This window comes from Equus asinus, chromosome 1, assembly GCF_041296235.1.
Source record: "Equus asinus isolate D_3611 breed Donkey chromosome 1, EquAss-T2T_v2, whole genome shotgun sequence".
Taxonomy (NCBI): Eukaryota; Metazoa; Chordata; class Mammalia; order Perissodactyla; family Equidae; genus Equus; species Equus asinus.
Genome location: NC_091790.1, coordinates 130,856,821 through 130,880,580, shown reverse-complemented (window position 1 = coordinate 130,880,580; position 23,760 = coordinate 130,856,821). Strand labels below are relative to the sequence as shown.

Sequence of the window (23,760 nt, the reverse complement as noted above, 5' to 3'; positions counted from 1 at the left end):
ATAGTGCCCTCCAAATAGACCAATACATTCAAGATAAGGGGCTGTTGGTGTTACTCAGAAGTTTAGTTATTACGTGGAGTAAGCTGCTTCTCTACATATGAATGAACTAGACTCCAAAAGACTGTTCATAAATTCCTTTGGTCCTAAGGCCAAAGTGATTGAGGTAAGTTTATGTCTACAATCCCACCATTTCCATTAAACATACAAAGTGATAAAATGGGCATATTATTGTCTTCCAAAATAGAACAATCTTTTCACATCAAATATCTGCTGGGATGAGATTACCCTTGATGTTCCCTGAAATGCTGTGAGGAATTTTTCAGCAGCTGTGTTCTCCTTCACGACTCTGATGCTCACTTTAATTCTGTGTAGATTCAAATGGGCTTTGAAACCACTGAACCATCTGTGGCTTGGAACAAAAGTTTTAACAGTAATGCTTTTATGAAGAGTCAATTTTAAATTCTTGATTGTAATTCTAACATCTTTTGAATTAACACAAAGTTAACAGGCATCAGAGGTAAATGCCACTTCCGCAGCCACACCCTCCAAAGTCGAGCCTCTTTTCTCAGTTGCTTCTCCTTGTCTCCTGATGCACAAATGTATCAGCCCCAGTGCATAGGCTTGTCCCATCCCAAGTTTTGAGCCATTCTCTGTCACTGAGAATCAGCTGAACTCTCCAATTCTTAATCTCATCTGTGCATTGAAAAACGTGGTCGCTTTTCTCACACTTAAAAAAATGATCTCATGTTTCTTTTCACTTATAATTATAGATATCTTCTTACTAGCACTTTTAACATTCTCACTACTTTTTACCTCCCAAACTGGGGTAAATGATCTCCATAACAACACTTCAAACTGGGGCCTGCCAGGTGGTGTTGTGGTTAAGTTCGTGGGCTCCACTTTGATGGCCAGGGGTTCCCGGGTTCGGATCCCAGTGTGGACCTATACACTGCTCATCAAGCCATGTTGTGATGGCAACCCACATAGAAGATAGCGAATGATTGGCACAGATGTTAGCTCAGGGACAATCTTCCTCAAGTAGAAAGAGGAAGATTTGCAACAGGTGTTAGCTCAGTCTTCCTCACAAAAAAAAAAAAAAAATTTCAAACCAAGAAACTGCAATTATTGTGGACATGATGACCACATGCAATTGCTCATACCCTCATTTGATTGACGTAGAGTGGGTAGAATTTTTGTTCTAGATCATAACTTCTTAATCCTAATAAAAATTAGTAAGTTTAAAATCTGCAAGTAAAGAAACTTCTATTATATAACTTCTATTAAATACGTAAATTATATAATATATCAACAGATAATTATATATCTATTATATAAACTTTCTATTACATAGATGGAAATATGCCTCTGGTTTCCTCATCCAGCAAATTAGTATAGTGTACTGAGGAGGGGGAAGAGAAGGGAAGCAGGATGGATGTCAGGGCTCCAAACACCTCCTGAAATCAATCAAAGTCACTCCACTTTTATTTGTTTTAAATATTGTGTTTCTTAGTAAATACTATTTAAGAAATAATTATGTTAATTTTTTTAAAAAGCTTGAAAACTTTGACTAGTAATCCTGAAGTTTCCTTCCCATTTTGTCAAAAGGATCCACTCAATGAGAAGCTTCTTGAAAACCTCTTGGCTTATGGGGTTAGATGGATATAAGGAAGCAACAAGGACAAAGTTCAGGGTTAAGGGGATGTTTGCCATGGAGGCATCAGGAAGGTAAAAGAGTGTTATCCAAACTGCTGAATCTCTTCTCATCTAACTTCAAGGGTCCCCAGAGATATCACTTGTGGAGAGTGGGGACAATACAGGAAGGGAAAATCATACACCTAGGATGGAGAAACAAAAATCGTTCATGGAGTGATTTAATTGCTTTTATTGGTTCTTTTAGGACTAGGCTAAAAATGGCTTAAAGTTCAAAAGTTCATTCTTTATATTAGCATTCTGAAAAGAATTTGAAAAGACAAAGCTACATCTTCTTTTCCCAGGCCTTCAGCAAATTTACTCTTGTCCCTTATCATGAACTTTAACTGTAATGATGGCTTATGAAGCAATTGGATGGCACATCATGCACTATAAACAAAAACTTATGGTTGAAATGAGTTGCCGTCAGTTCCTGCTCTGCCTTCCCTACTTCTTATGTGATATTCCCCTTATGATGAAATTCACACGAAGATAGATGTTCTGGGTGATTTTATTATGAGCTCTAAACAAACAGGAAAAATCACCCACTGGCCAGTGTCGATTAAAGATGCTCCCACAGGACAAGAAACAGTATTGACTAGATGAAATTTTGATGAAGTGGGAAAAAAGATTCATGTTTTAGTGGTACTGTAAGATAGAGAAATTATTTTGTGCTGATTTTGTGAAAAAATATGAGAATTTATTCCAGCGGGTGTATTTGTATGTGTCACACATGAATGTTTTAATTAAAACTTTTTAAAATAAAAAAAGAAGGTTCTTTTGAAGAAAGGTTCTTTTATTTGATATATGACATAACTGAGGCCCGGGGAGCTTGAGTAACTTCCTCAAGGCCTCATGACTAGTTACTGTCACAACCTGGGCAGACTTCGCTTCTCCTGGTTCTCTGTTCAGTGTATTTCATTTATATCACAATACTTGGTTACATGCAAGTTATCTTCAATTAGAGTTAACTTCTATGACAAAGTCATTAAGCTAACATTGGCTTCAGGAAAGAAGGTATTTCCAAACCTGTAGAGGGGATATTTTCAGTCAATATATTAAGTGAAATGGTTTCCAATTTGGAAGAATCAAGCAAGACTACCTTGTCATTCTTGGTGAAGCAGAACCATGATATGAAACTCCTGACAGAATAGACCAACATTGCTTTTCTTCATAATAAAAGCAGTAACTATTCATTAACTTCTAGCAGAATGCCAGTTTTTCATTTCACTTTATACTCACGTTATTCTTGAAAACAAAATTTGTGCTTACTAGGTTCCCAAATGTTAATGATGACCATGATCATATAATGGGTTTCAATACTTTCTTTCTTAAAAACTATTGAGCGGAAGTTTCTGGTATCTTGGCCTTTGATGAAGGATGAGACTGAGTAAACCATAACAAGCCAGAATCTGTGCAGTTTTCTCTAGAACAGAAAATCCAAAGTCATCACAAACCAGAGAGCAAGAGATCCTACCCTTTGGTGAGAAGGCAACGGCTCGAGTTTGAGGATCTTTAAAGTGTCTTACATATTAAATTTATGCAAGTAATCACCAATTTTAAAATGATTTGTTCTTCAAGTTCCTCTTGAGAGGACTTCCTTGAGCTATTCCTGCCCTTGGCTCAATCCCAGTTGGAATTTGCAAATGGTATAAAAATCAAATGAAATACTGTATGTACAAGTATATTTTTTAAATGTAAAGTACTAAACAGATGTTTTTATTGTTCTAATACTTCTGTTATAGCCCTTAATGCATCTCGCCTCATGTTGTGTTTCAAGATACAAGCTTGTCTCTCCCAGATTAGCAGTTATTTGAGGGCAGTCATCACAACTTTTTCTTTGTCCCCTTTCCAGTGTCTGACATAAGAAATATGCTTCAATAATTGTTGCATAAATTACTTAATACTTTGATCAATGGAACTCATAACATTTTATGATAGTCCTATCATTAATAATAAATATTACAGGGATAGAAGTAGGCCATCTTACTACACCATTATGTGCAGGAAGTGCAAGAGGACAGAACGACTTGAGGACTGGCTGAAGTCACACAATTAAGTTAGAGGCTTTGTGCTGTGGGGAAGACACTTTTACAGAGAGAAGAATATCTTATTATCATCATAACATTCAAGGCTAAGCAAACATCACTCAGTGATTTTTTTCTTTTTGTAGATATGATCAACAACTATCTGGTAGGATGTATGGATGAAGAGTGCACAAATGTCTATAGAAACATGTTGTTATTTAGGTAAGTATTTTTGTCTAGTCTTGAGTCTGGAGTATAAAATTTACAACTTAATATGAAAAATAAATTCATCTGTGCTTAGTTGGTAATGTACAATAGTGAGAACTGATTCTGATTCTAGCTGAGAATCTTGGAGATCTTAACAAAAGGCTTACTCTTTAGAAATTAAAATGTCTTAGAATCCTCAGTATTTATAGAAGATATATGTTAGGATATCAACATTGACAGGCCTCTTTAAGTTTCTTTATTAGCTCTTTTGATGTGTAACCATAACTCAAAAATGTGCCCTATTCTAAATCTTTGATATTGTTCCTGTCACTTCTCTCTCCAAGCCTCCTAATGGCTTCTAATCCAACTCAGAGTAAAAGCCAAAATCCTTACAAGGTCCTCTAGGTTTCACTGCGTAATTTCTAGGGTCTAGAGCTGGGACTGATGTAGAGAAGTCAGCAATAGATATTGAATGACCACATGAAATGTACCTGGTTCTTCGAAGTCCACTACTAATCCCATTTCCTTCAGGAAGTCTTTCTAGTGTGAGTGGAATGTGTTACCATCCTCTTTAACTACAACCAGAATTATAATCCTCCCAGAAACAGGAATACCTTAATCATTATGAAAGGTAAGGACAAAAATACCATACCTGCTAGTTCTATTTGGCACTCAACGGTGTTTCTAAAATATTAAGAGATGAGTCCTGGAATGGCTATGTGATTTGCCCCAAGCCACAGAGCCATGCAGTGGTAATCTACAATGAAAATGAACTTTGCTGATTCAGTGTTCTCTTGCTCTGATTAGTGCCAATATTCTCTCAACTTTTTGACAACAAACATAACCAGGCTGGTTTTGCCTCCAGTCACATTTTTTTTTGGTTTATTAGACAGGAATCATTCTACTGCCTGTTACCTTGGAAGCTGAGGGAACATATCGCTGGATGATGATCAAAGGACATGAATTCTAATCCAGGAGGGGTTCTTTTTCTTTGACCCTGGGTGAGTGACTTCACCTCTCCCACCCTCCATTTTCTTGTCTATAAAATGGTGAGTAATAACATCTATTCAACCTAGTTTACAGGGTTGTAGTCTGGTTCTAACTATAGTATGTTTAAAAGTGTTTTAAAAGTGATAAAGTGCTAAGTGGCATACATCTTCACAATTATTATTAGTATTTGAGGGTTCTGAATTTGAGGAGTCTTCATTTTAGCTTCTTAACTGAGTGAGCTCTTGTGATGGACCATCAAACATGAAGGACAAGAAAATAAACTTCTTGCCACACTGTGGCTTGAGATAAGGTAAGAAAGGATGAGCTTGCACACTCAGGGAATTGTATTAGCTAATTCAATCTCTGGTCTAGTAGTTTGGATGCCTAAATTTAAACTGCAGATGGCAGCAAAAAGGAGTAGAAGGCTGGGATATCAACCTCTTGTGTTCTTACTTCTGTTGTCAAATTAATTGATCTTACTTCGCATCTAAAATTGCATGTCAGAATCCTAAATATCGCTACAATATTTTAAATAAAAGTATTTTTTTGAAAGAAAAAAAGTATACTTTCCTTTTCCTTTTCCACATTGTTTAACTACGGGATTAATTGAGTAGCAAAAGGCCCTTGTAAGACAAAAGACAGAAAAAGAACTTAATACATTTCTGCATTGAAAAGGGAGGAATTAAATGGAGGAGGGATTGTTCATAGGATAAATTTGTAGGGAGAATTTAGAAAGGCGAAGCAGTGAAGGGACCCATCTCTGGAAGTTGGCACACTTGCTTTCCTTTTATAAATATTTTTATTTATATTTTTTCTGTTTACAATATTTCTGGAGATGATGCAGAGTTCTTAATGAATAAAAATGAAAAGGACATAAATAACTGCATTAGCCAAAGGCTTACTTTTTGATGATTGAAAAATGATGAATTTTCTTTGTTTTCTACTTTAATTAAAGTTGAAATAATCAAGGGTTAAGGTTTTATTAGACTACAAGCATTATAGGGACAAAGATTTTTTTAAGTACCCCAAGAAGCTGGTGTAGTGCTACCAAGTGATTATTGGTGATTGAATAGCCTATAAACAAAACTTTATGATAGAAAATTCTTAACTTCTAATTTATGAAAGTACCAATGGTATTTTTAATTCTTTCAGAAAGAGAACTTGATTTGTGATGTGTGCTATAAAACAGACTACCACCATTACTCAACAATGTGAACACAACAAGAAAAACTTTCAAATATGCCAAACAAACCCACAAAACTATCACGGTCGGGAGGTAAATTCTGAAAGAGTTTAAGACCCACTACTTTCCCCTTTTCTTTTATCAGTTTACTTCTAATTAAGTATGGAAGTTTGTAATGAGAATGAGAGAATGGGGTGGCAGGGAGGAAAAATGCGGTCTTAACATTAAGATGTGGTGCCCTGTAGACTGATCACTTTTTGTTTTTGCAATTTACTATTGATTCTTGGAATTAACAGTATGATATTGCAAATATTGATCTAGTTCATTTGATGCTTTCAGAGGAAGGAGTGAAGTATATAATTTGAGGCCTTTGCTATGAGTTTCTTTATTGAAGACACCATTAGGCCAATTAATGAAAAAGTTAACAAATTCCTTTTTGGATAATGAACATTTTGGGGCAATTGTTTACTATTACTGCAACTGCACATAGTAAGCTGAGCAAGTGACAACAGGACTGCCCCTTTTCTCTAGCTATGAACTTATTTCTTCTCTGTAGGACACAATCAGAAACCAGTGTGGGATTAGACAGCCTGGGGTTGGCTGTGGAGACTGCTTAGCTTTGCAAACTCGAGAAAGTCATTTGATTCCTTTGAGACTCATTTGAATCTATAAAATACGAGGAGTAAGATCCACCGAACTGACAGGATTTTTGTGGGAATAAATGAATGAAATACATAAAATGGCTATTGTCAGGGAGGTAGCCATCAACAAATGCTGGTTTCTTTTTCTTTTTCTCCCTTTTTCAGATTAGAACTTTATTGGTTTTAGCTGAAGTTCAGGGCGAAGATGATAGCTTAGTGATCATAAACAATGTGATTTTGGAAAAATTTATACATTTTTATAGAAAGGAACTGAAAATGTACATTTTAGACAATCTAACAAATCAGATCAATATTTTACGGTTTCAATTTAATTTTAGTTTCCAAAAGAGCTCTGAACTTTAATACAGGTTAGACAAAAGTGAAACATTTGAAAAGTTATGAACAATCCTGTGTGGAATGATTGTCTTACCTCGGAAATCTTTTTCTCCCTCCTTACTGCTAACAAAATCTTAGTTACATCCAGAGTTACATCTTCTAGGAAGTCTTTTATGACCTCCTGCTCACTGTTGATCTCTTCTTTGTATGTACACACTATGTTACTTGTCCGTCTCTTAAGATGCCAGAGATGAACTGCTGTATAGTGTACAAATTATATTTTCTCATTGTTCTTACAAGTTGCGAAGGTACTTGAGGGCAGAAAGAACTTATTTACTCATTTTTTAAAATCTTTTATAGAACCTGACACCAATTCACATTGAATACTAAAGATTCTCTGAAAAGTTTTATAATTACATTATTTATAATATATCAATTATATTATGATGTGTTATCTTCTCTATGTGCACTGTCCACAGATCCCCTCCATATTTAAAAAATTTTTTTCTCTAGCAGCACTAGGTTTATAACAGACAAAGTTCCTAATTCTACCTTTGCTTTACCATGAAGAACAAATTATGCAAGAAGTTAACTATGATAAAACATGAGACCTGTAGCTAGCCAACTGATTTACTACAGGGACAGAATGTGCAGTCTTGTCTCAAAAAAGAATCTAAGTAAACTAGACTATTGGCTCTCAGACTATACTCCTGCACTTGGGTTCTACATGATGAACTCATTCTACAACTAAAACAGAAATAGTGATCTTTTTGAATGGGCTGATTAATTAAAGTAATACATTGAATTGCCTTAATTTTAAGTTGTTCTATATTTTTAAAACTTCTGTTAATTGACTACTTATCTGCTAGGAAGAATAAATAAATGAACCAGTAGCAGCTTCATATTAATGCCCAGTCTGAGATAACCATTAATAAAGGAATCACACTATATTCATCAGGATTCTTGGTTAGAACAATGAAACTGGAGGGCAGTCTTTAAAGATGGAGATATAGGAGGCTCCTGAACTACGCTCCTCCCACGGACCCATTGAATGAACAGCTATAAACGGAGCAATTTCCTCTAAAAGAAATCCAGAAATTAGCTGAGTGACTCCTATACATTAGGTAAACAGGAACATATCCACATCAAAATGGGCAGAAATGCTGAGACACAGTTTTGCCATAAACTCTAACCCTAGCACAGCATCATACAATCAGGGAGGAATCCCCACTCCCAGCTTCTCCCTAAGGAGCAAAGGGTTTGGACCCAACATCTAGTACCCCAACTTTTAAGACTCCCACCTGAGGAAGGGGCCCCCCAAACACCCAACTGAAAGCCACTGGGGCTTGTGTCCATGAGAACTACAAGACTATAGCAAACAAAGAAACAGTTATTAATGGGTGTGAGTGTTCACTGCAGCTGCCACCCCAGGGCTCAGCATAGAGGTGGCAGGCAGAAAGTGCCCACCACTCAGTTTCTCCCTGGATGGGGCCTAACTACATACAGTAAATAAATAAAATTAGAAGTGAAAAAGGAGACATTACAACTGATACCTTACAAATATAAAGGATCATAAAAGACTACTACGAATAATTGTATGCCAACAAATTGGACAACCTAGAAGAAATGGATAAATTCCTAGAAACATACAACCTACCAAGACTAAACAATGAAGAAATAGAAGGTCTGAACAGACTGATTGCTAGTAAGGAGATTGACTTGGTAACCAAAAACCTCCCAACAAAGAAAAGTCCAGGACTAGATGGCTTCACTGGTGAATCCTACCAAACATTTAAAGAAAAATTAATGTCAATCTTTCTGAAACTCTTCTAAAAAATAGAAGAGAAGAGAATACTTCCAAACTCATTTTATGAGGCCAAAATTACCTTGATACCAAAACTAGACAAGGACACAACAAGAAAAGAAATTTACAGGTCAATTTCCCCAATGAACATACATAAAAAATCCTCAACAAAATATTAACCACCCCAATTCAACAGTACATTAAGAGGATCATACACTATGATCAAGTATGATTTATTCCAGAGATGCAAGGATGGCTTAACATCCACAAATCAATCAATATGATACACCACATTAACACAATGAAGGAAAAAAATCATGTGATCATCTCAATAGATGCAAAAAAGGCATTTGACAAAATTCAACACCCTCTCATAATAAAAACTCTCAACAAATTGAGTATACAGGAAACGTGCCTCAACATAATAAAGGCCAGACATGACAAACCTACAACTAACATCATACTCAATAGTGAAAAGCTGAAGGCTTTTCCTCTAAGATCAGAAACAAGACGAGGATGCCCACTTTTGCCACTTTTATTCAACATAGTACTAGAAGTCCTAGCCAGAGTAATTACGCACGAAAAAGAAATAAAAGGCACCTAAATTAAAAAAGAAGAAGCAAAATTGTCTCTATTTGCAGATGACATGATATTATATATAGAAAACTCTAAAGACTTAACCAAAAGCTGTTAGAACAAATCAACAAATTCAGTAAAGTTACAGGATACAAAATCAATATACAAAAATCTGTCACATTTCTATACACTAAAATGATCGATCAGAAAGAGAAAATTTTAAAAAGTCTCATTTTCAACAGCATCAAAAAGAATGAATCCTCAGGAATAAATTTAACCACAGAGGTGAAAGATCTGTACAATGAAAATGACAAGACATTCATGAAAGAAACTGAAGAAGATATAAATGAATGAAAAGATATTCCATGCTTATGGATTGGAAGAATTAATATTGTTAAAATGTCCATACTACCCAAACTGATCTACAGAATCAATGCAATCCCTATCAAAATTCCAATGCCATCTTTCACAAAAATAGAACAAACAATTCTAAAATTTGTATGAAACCACAAAAGACCCTGAACATCCAAAGCAATTTTGGAGAAGAAGAACAAGACTGAAGGCATCACACTTCTTGATTTCAAACTATATTGTAAAGGTATAGTCATCAAAACAGTATGGTATTGGCATAAAAACAGACACATAGATCAATGGGACAAAACAGAAAACCCAGAAATAAACTCACATACATATAGTCAATTAATTTACAACAATGGAGCCAAGAGTACAATGGGGAACAGGACAGTCTCTTCAGTAAATGGCACTGAGAAAACTGGACAGCCTCATGCAAAAGAATGAAACTAAACCACTATCTTACACTATACACAAAAATCAACTCAAAATGGATTAAAGACTTGAATGTAAGACCTGAAAACATAAAACTCCTACAAGAAAACATAGGGGATAAGTTCCTTGATGTCAGTCTTGAGGTGATTTTTTGGATTTGACACCAAAAGCAAAGGGAACAAAAGCAAAAATAAAAAGTGGCACATCAGACTAAATCAAACTAAAAAGCTTTTGCACAGCAAAGAAAACCATCAACAAAATGAAAAGGCAACCTACAGAATGGGTAGAAATATTTGCAAACCATCTATCTGATAAGGATTAATATCTAAAATATCTAAAGAACTCATACAACTCAAAGCAAAAAAATGAACAATTTGATTAAAAAGTGGGCAGAAGAACTGAATAGAAATTTTTCCAAAAACGATATACAAATGGCCAAAAGGTACATGAAAAGGTGCTCAAACATCACTAATCATCAGAGAAATGCAAATCAAAACCACAATGAGATATCACCTTGCACCTGTTAGAATGGCTATTATCAAAAATAGAAGAGATAAGTGGCAAGGATGTGGAGAAAAGAGAAACCTTGTGCACTGTTGGTGGGAATGTCAATTGGTGCAGCCACCATGGAAAACAGTATGGAAGTTCCTCAAAAAATTAAAAATAGAACTACCATAAGATACAGTAATCCCACTTCTGAGTATATATCCAAAGGAAATGAAAACACGATATTGAAAAGATAGCTGCACTCCCATGTTCACTGCAGCATTATTTATGGAAGCCAAGATACAGAAACAACCTAAGTGTCTGTCAACGCATTAAGAAGATGGGTGTGTGTGTGTGTGTGTATACACAAAGGAATATTATTCATCCATGAGAAAGAATAAAATCCTGCTGTTTGCAACAACTTGGGTGGACCTTGGGGGTATTATACCAGGTGAAATAAGTCAGACAGAGAAAGACAAATACTGTATGATATCACTTATATGTGGAACCAAAAAAGCCAAACTTATAAAAAAGATAGAATGGTGGTTACGAGGGGCTAGAAGATCAGGGGAACGGGGAGATGTTGGTCAAAGGACACACATTTCTAGTTATAAGATGAGTAAGTTCAGGAATCAAATGTACAGAATGGTGATTATAGTTAATAATACCGTATTATATTTGAAAGTTAAGAGAGTAGATCTCAAATGTTCTCACCACAAAAGTAATGGTAATTATGTGATGGGATGGAGGTAACGCTATGGTGGTAATCGTTTTGCAATATATAAGTGTGTCAAATCAACACATTGTACACCTTACATTTACATAATGTTATATGTCAATTATATCTCAATAAAGCTGGAAGAAAAAATTTTAAGAAATAAAAGATATTTTGGCCAGTCTTAGAACATCTAATCACACTTAGGTCAATGGCTTAGTATGTTATGAACATAATTTTGTATTTGAGATATTATTTTGTAAATTCAACATATGGTCAACTCTGTGCTAGTAAGATTGTTTATAGTTTTCTGATGGAATTAAATCTTTGAATATTCTGAACTGTTATTATTACTGTAACTTCTGGGGACTCTGTCACCTTTTCAAATTCTAATTTACCTTAGACATTGGAATGAATCCTTTACCATAGTTTTAGAATGAACTGGACACAAATGGAGTGCCTACATTACCCCAGGTACAATGCTGGGGTTTTGGAGAAAAACTGTCAAGGATAACTATGTAACCTTTCCTGGTGATGTCACATATAGTGACCAAAGATACTGTGGACACTTGTTAAGTGTTTAAAGCAAGAGAGGAGTGAGAATAATGACCAGTCATGGAGTTTTTTAGCCATCCTCCTCAGTGCCCACTCCTCCGGGTATAACAGCAGTTTCCTTAATCTTCGGAAGCTGAGCTCACTGCTCAGGCATTATGAAAACTTTGCTAGGTCCCTAGGAAGGTTCACTAACCCAACTCTAGGAAAAACTTCCTATAATTTCTTGCTTCATTAGATAACAATCTAATCTTTTAAAATTCTTTAGAGAAAAGTCCTCTATTTCAGGAATTTTTTTCTGAACTTGTTGAAAATAACTTCTTTCTCTATGTTGGCTTTTCCGTGTCCTGTTGAGGATAAGTAGTAGCACAAAATTATACAGAAGTGTAAAAATATGTGTTTTCAATCCAACTGTGAAAATATTTCCAGAGATTATAAACCTTTAAAAGACTTGGTTATTGTGGGATAATACTTGGTGTCTCAAAGGTCAGGAATGTAGGCTTATTTTTAAACAATATGCTAGTTATATTTTTTTAAAAATGCTCAGAATATTTTCTTCAATTTCCAGACACTTTTGCAAGTGATGTTCCTGTAAATACACCACAGTGTCCAAAAGTCTGGAAACATAGAGGAAGCATATTTATTGTACTTTTTTCTTGTTAGCAAGGTGATAGAATCCATTTCATTCATACTTCATTGGGAATGATTACATTTTTCTGCTTCATAGACAGGATGGCTCTTCAAACGAATCAAAATAAATTAAAGATTATGAAATAATAATAGTAACAATAATAACTATATGATAACAATGATAATAAGAAGCAGCAGCAGCAGAAAGCTCAGACCAAAGCGGAAAATTAGGTTTCCTAGAGGCTCTTGTTTTCCACTGTGTGAGCTTAAAACGAGAATCATTTCTCAAGCTTCTAAGACACCAAAACATAGATGCACGGTGCATAAACAAATAAGTAAGCACATTATTGGCATCTTTTCGGGGTTTAAATCTTATTCTTGTGACCCTAGGAAGCTTACCAGAGGGAAAAGGAAAAAAAGAAGTAGAGGATATTTATCTTTACGTCTGGAAATGCTTTTGATCAGCAGAGCTGGAATAAGTTTCTGTGCTTTTGTGGGAACTACAAATGTTCCAGGGGAGGAAGCAAGATCAAGAGCAGTTTGCTCTTTCAGGGACTTCAAAGCCCATTCATATAAAGATGTGGCCATTACCATTTTGGCTTCCTCGCTGGGCCTTGGATGGCCCTGCACTTTTCAAGAGGAGAGCCTTGCTGGGTTGGGGCCAGCTCAAACATATTCCTTGGAGTGCAGTGTCCCAGAAAATCTGCCCTTTCTGGCCTGTGCTCTGTGATTACAGTCCCAACGAGGAGTGATCCTTGTACCTACTGGATGAGTCAGACGCAGAGGTGAGCAGGGCAGCATGGCTGGACTGTCCGTTTCTGCCTCTGCCTCTCTTCTCGGTGTGGAGAACTGTAAACAGAAGAGCAAGTCTGGGCCATCGCCACTCATCTCTAAGCCTCTGATCTCAGTAGTCTGTCTCTTTGCTGGTACCCAGACGTGAGTGTGCCTCTCAAAAAGAAATAAATCAAAAGGAAAGAAAAGAAAGAAAGAAGAAGGAAAAGCAACCAACCAACTAAAAAACAAAAAAGCTGTCATAGCTGTATGTCCTATTATTCAGTCTTATTGTGACCACCAGGGCAGCAATAACAGGGAGTTGTCCTCTTCACTGGTAAGTCAAGCCCTGAGAGTAAGATTTGTTGAGAGAGTTTAGACTTCTTCCGGGCATAAGATACACAATAATTTTCCAATCCAAAACAAAAACCGAAACCAAAACAGAACACAAAACCTAGGGTAAGACCCTAATATTGCAGCCCTGAATAATCTTGCTTCTATACTTTGATGTTGTTCTGGTGATGAGATCCTGGTGTGAACTCTATGAAGCAGGGATTGCACCTGACTGGCTTACTGGTGGGTCCCCAGGTCCTAGCATAAAGTCTAAAGATATCTGCGGAATGAATGACTAAATCAGGACCTTGACAGTTTGCTCTGTCATCAATTTATTACATGATCTTGGATAAATTTCCTATTGTGTCAAGTTCTCCATTTCTCCACTCTCAAACATTTTAGTCTACTCCTGTGAATCACAGATGAATGTTACTCCTAAAATAATGCCTACTCAACACTGTTGTGTCTTGTAGCACCTCCAGCAGTATGCTCAGTAAGTGGGAGCTCTTTGTTTCTTCTTCTGAACCAGGTATACTCTGGTTACCACGTCACCCTGACAGTCGAGTTTTACGTGCTTCAGTAACTGGAGATAATGATGTTGACATCCTGAATCTCCACCTCTGTCACTGAGGAGTAGGGGCAAGTTCAACTTTGAGGAAGGCCTTATGTAACTCTGTGATTTTATTCTATTCCACTTTCTGGAACTGGTCTCAGAATAAAAAGTGAGAGAGATTGTATTGTACTGTGAACACACAAAATGACAGTAACAGAGCATTTTTAAAAAATGTTTAATAGCCCTCTTTGCTCTGTTTCTAGCTGTCTTGGGTAGTTTAAGCTTTCCTTTTACATGATGAGCACATGGATTTTTATTCAAAGTAATTTTGAAACGTCACATGACACCAAGCAATTCTCATTTAAGTATTTACTTTAGAATTTTGGATGACATGGCTCTTTCAGATGGAAAATTTTACTAATAAAAAATGCTTTGAAACTTAAAAAAAAATATCCTAAAGTTTAGAAGCTAAGGCTCAGCTTCCAAAGTCTGAGTGTTTTATGAATCACCTTAGCTCCAAATAATTAGGGAAGTGGCTCAGGAACATTAAAGGGATCATAACAAAAAACACAAAAAGAAACATATTTCGAACCTATTGATTGATCGTCTTTCATTCCTTTAATAAACATCCCATTAATATCTATTTTCTGTCAGAAACTGTCTTAGGTGTTTGGGATCAAAGACCTCAATTTCCCAGGGTCCTTGTGTCCATCCAAAAGCAGCACTGGATCTGGTGACCTGGGTTTCTGTCTTGGCCCCTGCCACTAACCAGATGATGACCTTGGGCAAATGACTTTTAGTTTGGGGGCTTCATCTATAAAACAATGATGGAGAAGAGATCCAGCGCTAATGCTATTTGATTTTAAATTTATCTCAAATACAATGATAGAACAGAACTAAAGGACAGTGTTTAGGTAACAAAAAGCAAACCATTCTAGAAGTTATATACTTTCTTTCTTGAAATCCATTTATTAATGAACAAAACATATATACATTAAAATTTTCACACCCAGGACCATTATAAACCTATTGTTTTTTTCTCATTCCTTATTCCTTCGGTAAACATTTACATAATGCCCACTCTACTAAAAACTGTGTTGGATATTTGAGATCAGAGATGAAACGTATGTTCCCTGCCTTGAAAAAGCTCACAATCTAGTAACGGAAATAGAGAAGGAAATATGAGTTTGGGTGTTAAGTACTATCCATAATCAACAAATATTTACTGAGCACCTATTATGCTTGGGCTACATTGGTGAACAAAGTTGATAATGATTTCTGTTTTCATGGAACTTATATCCGAGTATGAAGATCAAACAATAAAGAATAAAATAGAAAATAATAACTGATGTAGTATGAGAGAAAGTGAAAAAATTATGGTGTAAAAATAAACTAGAGCAGGTTAAAGGGAGAGGAAGCACCTGTGGTGGGGCTGGGGCTGTACATTGCAATTTTAAGAAAGATTGTGAGGTGGGCCTCACTGAGGAGCTAACATTTAGGTGAAGCCTCAAAGGAAGTAAGGGAATTAATTAGCCATAGGGATATCTGGGGAAAGGGCATTGCAGGCAGAGAGAACTGGCAGTGAAAAAGCCCTTAATTTGGAAACAAGGATGGCTGAAGTGAAGTGAGAAAGGGGAGAGTAAAAGGTGATGACAGGAGAGCAGTAAGGGATGGAGAGTGGGCAGACCAGGTAGCGCCTGGTAGGACACTATAAGGATGGTGACTGCTACTGTGAGTGAAATTGGGGAACCCCATAAGAGGTTTTGAGCAGAGGAGTGACTTGCTCTGACTTACATTTTAAAAGGGCATCCTGGGTGTTATGCAGAGAATGGGTTGTGGAGGCTGGGTTGGAGGTGGGCAAGAGTAAATCAATAAGGAGACTGCTATAGAAATGTAGGCTAGAGATGTTGGTGGCATGGACGAGCGTAGTAGCAGTTGATGGAATAAGTAAAGATACTAGATAGGGCAGATGGGAATGAGGTGAGAGTGTTCTAGTTAGAGGAAATAGCATGTACAGAGAGTACAAAGGCAACAATAAAGGCATGATGTACTTGGGGAACTGCAAGTAGTCTTAATGGAAGGAAGGGCAAATGTGGGGTGTATGGCAGGAGATGAGTCTAGAGAGGTAGATAGTGGTGAATCCTGTGCCAGGAGAGCTCACTGTTTAGAAGAATCTGTAACAAGGCATAGTTATGCAGAATGTCTTTTGCAAAAGGAATATTCAAACTGGGTTAACTTTAAGAAATACTCATGTTGGCCAATGCTAAAACCAGCTAGTAAGAATGTACCAAGGAACCAAGCAGTATTTTAAAGTGTGTCAGGAGGCCTAGCTCTTTCATCTTGTAAGGACTAGAGCTCATAGGGAATTCCCTACAACTATCCCTTGCCAGAAGAATCTTGGAGTAAATGCATTGAGGACAGGTAGAAGGCTGGAAGGGGACTTTTTTGACCCAATTGAGCAACGATTTTTTAGTGTTTGCTAAGTGTTTACAACTGTGCCTAGTCCATTGCCTCAATATTCAAGTTAGAAAAACAGAGAAATTATTTCAGAAAAAAAAGTAAAACAATCTGCTTTTCAATAGCTACCTAGGTTAGCCTTATCTCTTTTAAGGCAGGTGTCTAGCTATTCAGTGTCCTCCCGCAGTAAGGCGATTTCTTGTCCAATTCTCACTGTGAAGCGTATCTACCTGCTGGCCCGTCTAAATTCCCTCTCTTTTCTGTAGTTTAAATCTGTGTTCCACTCTTCTACTCTCTTCAGAGATGGGGACTGACTGGTAATGATGAACAAATTGAGAAGGATAAGATAGCACTTTGTGGTCAAGTCTGCACAGCCAAACCGAACTGTAGAAGCAAAGCTAGTAATTGAACAAGGCAGACGAAAAGAAGACACTTTTATTTATCCAGATAATGGCCTTATTTCTTTACGTTTCTTTGCTATTTAAGACTCAGTCAGTGAAATGAAGGAAAATATTTTGGTTTCATAGAACACCTTGCAAGGGCTCTCTGAAGTTTAAGAGTTCTCTTTATATTAGCTGTTGATAAATGGGTATATTTGTATATTTGCATACTGACGAGTAAGGAATGAACTAGAAGAACAAAGTTAATTAATACATGTAGTGAATAAAGATAAATGATTACCCCAAAGGTAGTCTGAAAGGGGAAGGAGAATGCTTATTTCATTCATCTTTAAGAATTAAATGCATTATACATGTTATTTATAGATATCTGAGAGTTCATTTATATTTAGAGTAAAGATATTCTTTTTTATTGACTCTAAAGTCAATTCTTATTTCCTGGATATGTCAGTGGGAACTGATCTGGAATTTTGAGATAAATGCTGATTTGTTGTTATTTTAATATATTTTTTGTTATTTCTATATAGGATACACCTGTGAGAATACAGCACACAGAAAAGGTTTAATCTTTACCACTTACAGTAGTCATTCTAATGGTAAAAGATGGTATCCATCGGATGAATAGGAGGCAATACTGACATAACTGATTTCTGCTACTTCTGGCTCCCTCTGAGTAGAATGAAGAAAAGATGTGTAAAAGCAGGCTGGTAACTTTTGTGCTTATTTTCAAGGCTGGTTTAGGGGTTAGAATTCTGGGATAGGGTCATGGGATTCTTTCTTAGTACTACAGTGATTTTTCAGGCCGTTTGACTTCTGAGTGATCAACTATAAGGAAGATGTGAGAACTGCCACTTGCTCCAATGATAGTACGACTCGAGCATCCAAACTTTCATGCCTTGGATGATAAATCAATTGAAACAGCCTGTGCAGACTAGAAGGATGCCCTGGTGGCACGGGAGATTATCAGCAATTTAGGCAAATGAAAGCATGTTATCACTGTAATATTTTTGGTATCAAATTGTTTTGAATTCAATAATATTACTGACCATCTTATGATTTGGGTTTAAGCTAAAGTCCCCAGAACTAGTACCTTAATGCACTGGTATCACATGCACCTTAGTAGAGAACACAAATTAAAGGATTTTGTGCTTTTTATATGTTAGTAATGCATTAAAATGCAGTGCTATATTTAGAAATATTTAGAAATAAATGAAGAGGCAGCAAAAACCACTTTGAATACATCTTTGTATGTTCACTTCTGTATCAGAATGACTTCCATCAATCTTTGATTTGCTTATCTTCAGGCTCCCAGAAAAACTGGTGTTTCATTTCATAATATAATTTGAGAAAATTAACAACTCTTAATACTGACATGAAAATGTTTCTGTATAGCAGGAGAAGTAAACTCAAATGCCTCAAATCACCCTGGCCTGAGTATCTTTTCCTTTTTTCCCTTAATTAGGCTTTGGGAAAATGGTGACTTTTTTCTCTTCCCCGCTGTGAAAGTTATGAGATTCTTTTGCTTAAATCACCCACAAGGAAGGCTTGGAAGTTCCCGTTCCTTAGAGAGTTGCCAAATCTGCTAAAGAAGATTAAATGCCCATATCATGCACGTCATATCCTACAACTAACAAATAAGAAAGCAAATGTAGCTTACCCACATCTAGGCAGCTAGCACAGATCAGCCCAGCCTAAGAGGCCTTTCAATTTCATGTAGTGTACCAGCCAAGATATTCACTCAAAAATAAGTAAGAACATCAAAGAGGCATTATATTGCACCTTGGAATATTTGTTTAACAGTTTAAACCCTTTTTATGGCTCTGAAACAATGGTTTCTGGGTTGGGGGCAGAGGTATTTGATTCCTGTTTGATTCCGCCTGTTTGCACCATAGAAGACGATTTAGGGCTCCTTGCTTACCTGTGAAGTTGATTTTCAGCAAGTAATCCCTGTACAACTTCTTCCCATCCACGATCTTCATAGCATCGCAAAGCTTGGTGGTGTTGGGACAGAGGGTGCGCTGCATTTTGTGCAGGGCGTGGGCCATGGCATACACCGCGTTCACTACAAACATGATCTTGGATTCTTGCTCATAGTTGTTGCTGTCGATAGCCAGGTGCTTGTCGCAAGCGCGCCGGTGGTTCCGCTTGTTCTGGAGGCTGCACTGGAATTTCTGCTCCCAGAAGTCCTGGAACCAGGGGTTGCGGTGGTTGTTGTAAGGGTTGAGGCTCTGGAAGTAGCGGTCAAATTGGCGGACAGGTTGCGAGGCCAGCTCCAGGGTGATGGCGCCGTAGGCCACGTGCTCGCTGCCCTTGATGATGCTCTCCTGCGCGCCCCAGCCGTCGCTGGCCACCCAGGTGAAGGAGGCGTTGGCGCGGCTGGCTGCAGCGATGAGCTCGCGCGAGTCGTCACTGCGCATGAAGAGGACCACGACTCTCGCGTTGGGCTTCTGCAGCAGCTCACGGATCACGCTGTCATAGGACTTGCGGATGTTGGAGCGACCTACCTTCTCGGCTGTGGCGATGCAGATGTTGCGCTGGCGGGCTTCCTGCTCGAAGGCCTCGATTCCTGTCTCCCCATAGTCGCCCTCGGAGGCCACAGTGGACACGTAGGTCCAGTTGAAGAAACGCAAGATCTCGGCCATGGCTTTGGCCTGGTAGAAGTCAGGGGGCACCGTCCTGGCAAAGTAATCATAGCGTGACTTGTCGCTGAGTTTGGCGCTGGTGGATGCGTAGCTTATCTGAGGGATCTGGAAGAGGCGTAGCAGGTTTGCCACCTGCGGGAGGGAGAAAGGGGAAGTACCTAGTTTAGAAACCCAGAGGTAAATGAATGGACGTGGAAAATGAATAATACCAGACCTTTTACCCAGCTGCCTTTCAACCTCTATATCGTTAAACTTTTCTTGACACTTTGACAGCTGCTTCCCTGGATACTATATTTGGGATATTAGGGAGCAGGTTCAAAGCAGGTAGGTTATGTTTTGGGAAAAGACTAGTAGAGAAATGAGAAGGCACTCCTCTCTCTCTCCTAGACTTTATGGTAGACCCTGGACTAAGATCAATCCTGTTCAGGTGTCCTTGGGGTGGTTAATTTTCTGGCTCCTGCAAATAGCTCAAACAATGAACTACAGGGAATTGGCCAAATTTGGTTTTTAGACAAGTTGGCTGCAGTTGTATAGAAAGAGCCTGGGTGTTGTCTAATTCTCACTTCCCCCTCTTTTGCTAAAAACGGCAGTCTCTGAAAGAGCTTCACTTGGGAACTGTATGCCACATGGACAGTCCAAATTAGACATTTATTATCTAGGTTAAGTAAAAAAAAAAATCAATTCTATTTGGTCCACCCCAAATTTTGGGCATACCCTTTTCTAAACTTCTGAAATGCTTGACAAACATTTTCTTTGTTTTCTTTTTCTTTTTAAAAGTTAGTTTCTGCTTAAACTATGTGAAGAGAAGCATATAAATGCTATTCTTATGGTATTTTTTATTAAAAAGCAAATAAGCAAGTACTGATACCCTTGTCAAGAAAGAACCATTTACTTCAAAATGTTTAAAGCTTATTCTGAATGAATTTAAATTTCTTTCTTTTTTTTTTTTTGCTGAGGAAGATTTGCCCTGAGGTAACATCAGTGCCAATCTTCCTCTATTTTGTATGTGGGTTGCCACCACAGCATGACCGCTGATGAGTGGTGTAGGTCCTCACCCAGGAACCAAGCCCAGGCTGCCAAATGGAGTGTGCTGACCTTAACTACTAGGCCAGGGGCTGGCCCTGAGAATTTAAATTTCTTACAATTCACCTATCAATAATATTTCACTGTTTTTATTTATTACAGAATAAAAAAGGAAAGTGACACTAGCTTACTAAGGAGCATTTTATGCATAGAGTATTTGCATAAATATATATTTTAAAATATCTACACAGATTATTTGTGTATCAAATAATGTTTGTTTTTATTTTTCCTCGCTACCTCACATATTCTGAACACTTCTGTCTTTATACTGACTTTAGTTAAGTTACATAATATACTAAGTGGACTTTAATCAGAAACAACACTGAATATTCTGAAGCACTCTATGAGTACTTTGAAATTTTCCTTCTGGAAATTGTGGTTTCAGGGTTATATTTGACATGTAGGAAGCACAGCTTGAAATAGGCAGCTGTTAGCAAAGAGTACAAGTAACATAAAACAACTGACATCTGAATCCTGATTAATCATCATTTCATCTGGTAAAGGAAACCAACAGCCAAGTTCATACACAGCCACACAGCATGTTCTTGGAGATCTGGCCTGCTATTAAAACCAACAGAGCTACCGAAAATGTTTTCTATATCTTTTCAAATCCTGGTACCTCTCACTTAGCTACAAATAGAACAGCTAGAAAATCTGGCACTAAGAATGCAATATAATGCAAATTTAGGATCCAAATCTTTCTTACATTTGGTGAAGACTTTTTTTTTTTAATATTCTAGGATACAAGTGAATTTTGGGGAATAGAGGTAAATAGATGGTTGGGTGGGTGGGTGGATGAAGGCTAGTATACCATTTATTTCTTCAGTCCTCAGGACCAGGAGACCCTGGACAAAATGGCCTATACTGATTCATTTGATCATAGGAGTCTTACTTGTTTACTCAGCCTGAGTGAGATGGCACTGAGCCAGAACTGTCATTACTTCTGTTCTGAGTACCTGGTTTCCTTTGGATTTATGTACCACTGTGGCAGACTGGTGATAAGAGCCCTGTCTGTGCATAGGCTTGGTCTGATTGTAGAGTTTCTGGGTAGCACCGGAGAGGCCATCTCTTCTTGATGCTATAGTTTTCTCATCCTCAAGTTACATTCATTAGGACCTGAACCTCTCCGGGAGGCACAGAATGAAAGGACCTGAAAGATGCCCAGAGACGTAATTTTCTGGCAGCTAGGCACTACAGTGGAAAGATCCTAAACTGCTGAAACTTTCTTCTCCCAGAGGGGTACAAGTCATGAGAAGCTCTTGTCTTTTGACTGATAGGATCCTTTGACTTCGTGTCTTTCGTGTCTATCTTTCTAGGATATCTGAGAACAACTTACAAACAAGGCAGGCTGTCCAAGAGAATGAGGTAGGCATAGAATATGGCAACATGGGAAAGATTCTCTGTACTGGGAAGAGGTACCATGAACTGTAGCATGTGTGGGAAGGTGGGGGTTAGAATAAAACTGCAATTATTGCCCTCATTTTAAAGATACTATCTATATGTGTGTGTGTCTCTGTGTATTTGTGTCTTTCATGAGGAGACTACCACCTACTCTAGAAAAAGGAGGCACATTTGGTGAGCTGAAACATGAGAATGGAACGCTAATAAGGAAGTAAGTATAATCTCAATTGTATCACCTACATTGAATCATCGGACAAAGTGTTGAAACACTTTTATCATGGTGAGCCGTTCCTTTTAAAAATTCATTTCCTTAGATTATAAGAGTAAAAATGCTTCATGTAAAAAGGAAACACCACAGAAATCAGAAATTATAAATCTCTCTTCCTTTCCCTCCCTTACTCACCCCAATCTGATTTCTAGAGAAGAATAAAGGTCATAGTTTGGATTATGCATTTAAAAAATGTATTTATTCTGTTGTAAAACCAGTTACCACTGTACTAGTGTTTATATATAGTTTTTTTCCTTTAATTTTCACAACAGCCTTTTATGATGGTTACTATTATCTGCATTTTAGAGATGTAAAAACTGAGTTCTGTGAGATGAAGAAACGTGTTCATAATCGTACGATTAGAAAGTCGGGGCAAAATCAAGATTTAGAAGCAAGTCTTTTGACTTTAAGCATCATGGCTCTCCTCTCCTAGCTTATTGTCTGCCCTCTCCTGTGTGACTGTGAATCTGAGGTTCAAAGCACAGAAAGGCAGGTAGGAAGAAGAGGAGAAAGGAAGCGAAGCAGCGATGTGGTGCACACTGTGGATTGCCTAATTGCTATTAAGAGAAAATTTCTTTTTAACATAAAATTTAACACTAGGGTTAGAGGATATCCAGAGAGTTATCAGCTGGATGTTTCTTGTTTCATTTGTCTGAAAATTGGGCATCTAAAACATTCCTGTCTTGCTTTATTGGCCATATGGTTTCTCTGAGAAAGCATGAGAGAAATAAGGAGGACTCCTACATTGGACATCATTTTAAAAATAAAAGAAGAACCATTTTAGGATGGGGAAGTAGTGTGAAATTTTGGAGGAAAGTTGCCCAATTATATTATTAGTAGGAGTGGAGGAAGGAAAAACAGGATCCAGTTATATCTGCTTTAGTAAAAAACATTTTAAAAGTATAGAGATACTTCTCATACTACTATTCACAATACTTCTCTCAAAAGTAGAGAGACTCTAAAGAGCTTAAGCGAGAGAGGAAGACCTAAAAAACAATTCAGACAATACAGAATAGTCTCAACAAGACAGAAAGACAAAATCTCCAAAGAGGGCACTGGGTTCCTAGGCTGCACTGGGCATTTGACTGTTAAAAGAACTAGTGACAAGGGCTGGGTGCTCTAGGTGTGCTGGGTTCTTTGTGTCCCCATGGACAACATAAAATATCTACATGAGGCTATAGTAATTAGGGAGACTACAGTACAGAACGCAAAAATGGAGCAGAGTGATTTTT

General features: G+C 37.5%; 1 protein-coding gene across 2 annotated transcripts in view; it reads right to left on the bottom strand.

Annotated features, from left to right (window-relative positions):
* GRM3 (glutamate metabotropic receptor 3) overlaps positions 1-23,760 on the bottom strand; it is a 226,271-nt gene that overhangs the window by 55,967 nt on the left and 146,544 nt on the right. For both annotated transcript variants that reach the window (XM_014853373.3, XM_044768047.2), the window contains one exon: positions 19,053-19,908. In XM_014853373.3, the coding sequence (XP_014708859.1) occupies positions 19,053-19,908 (856 nt within the window). The remainder of the gene's footprint in view (positions 1-19,052; positions 19,909-23,760) is intronic.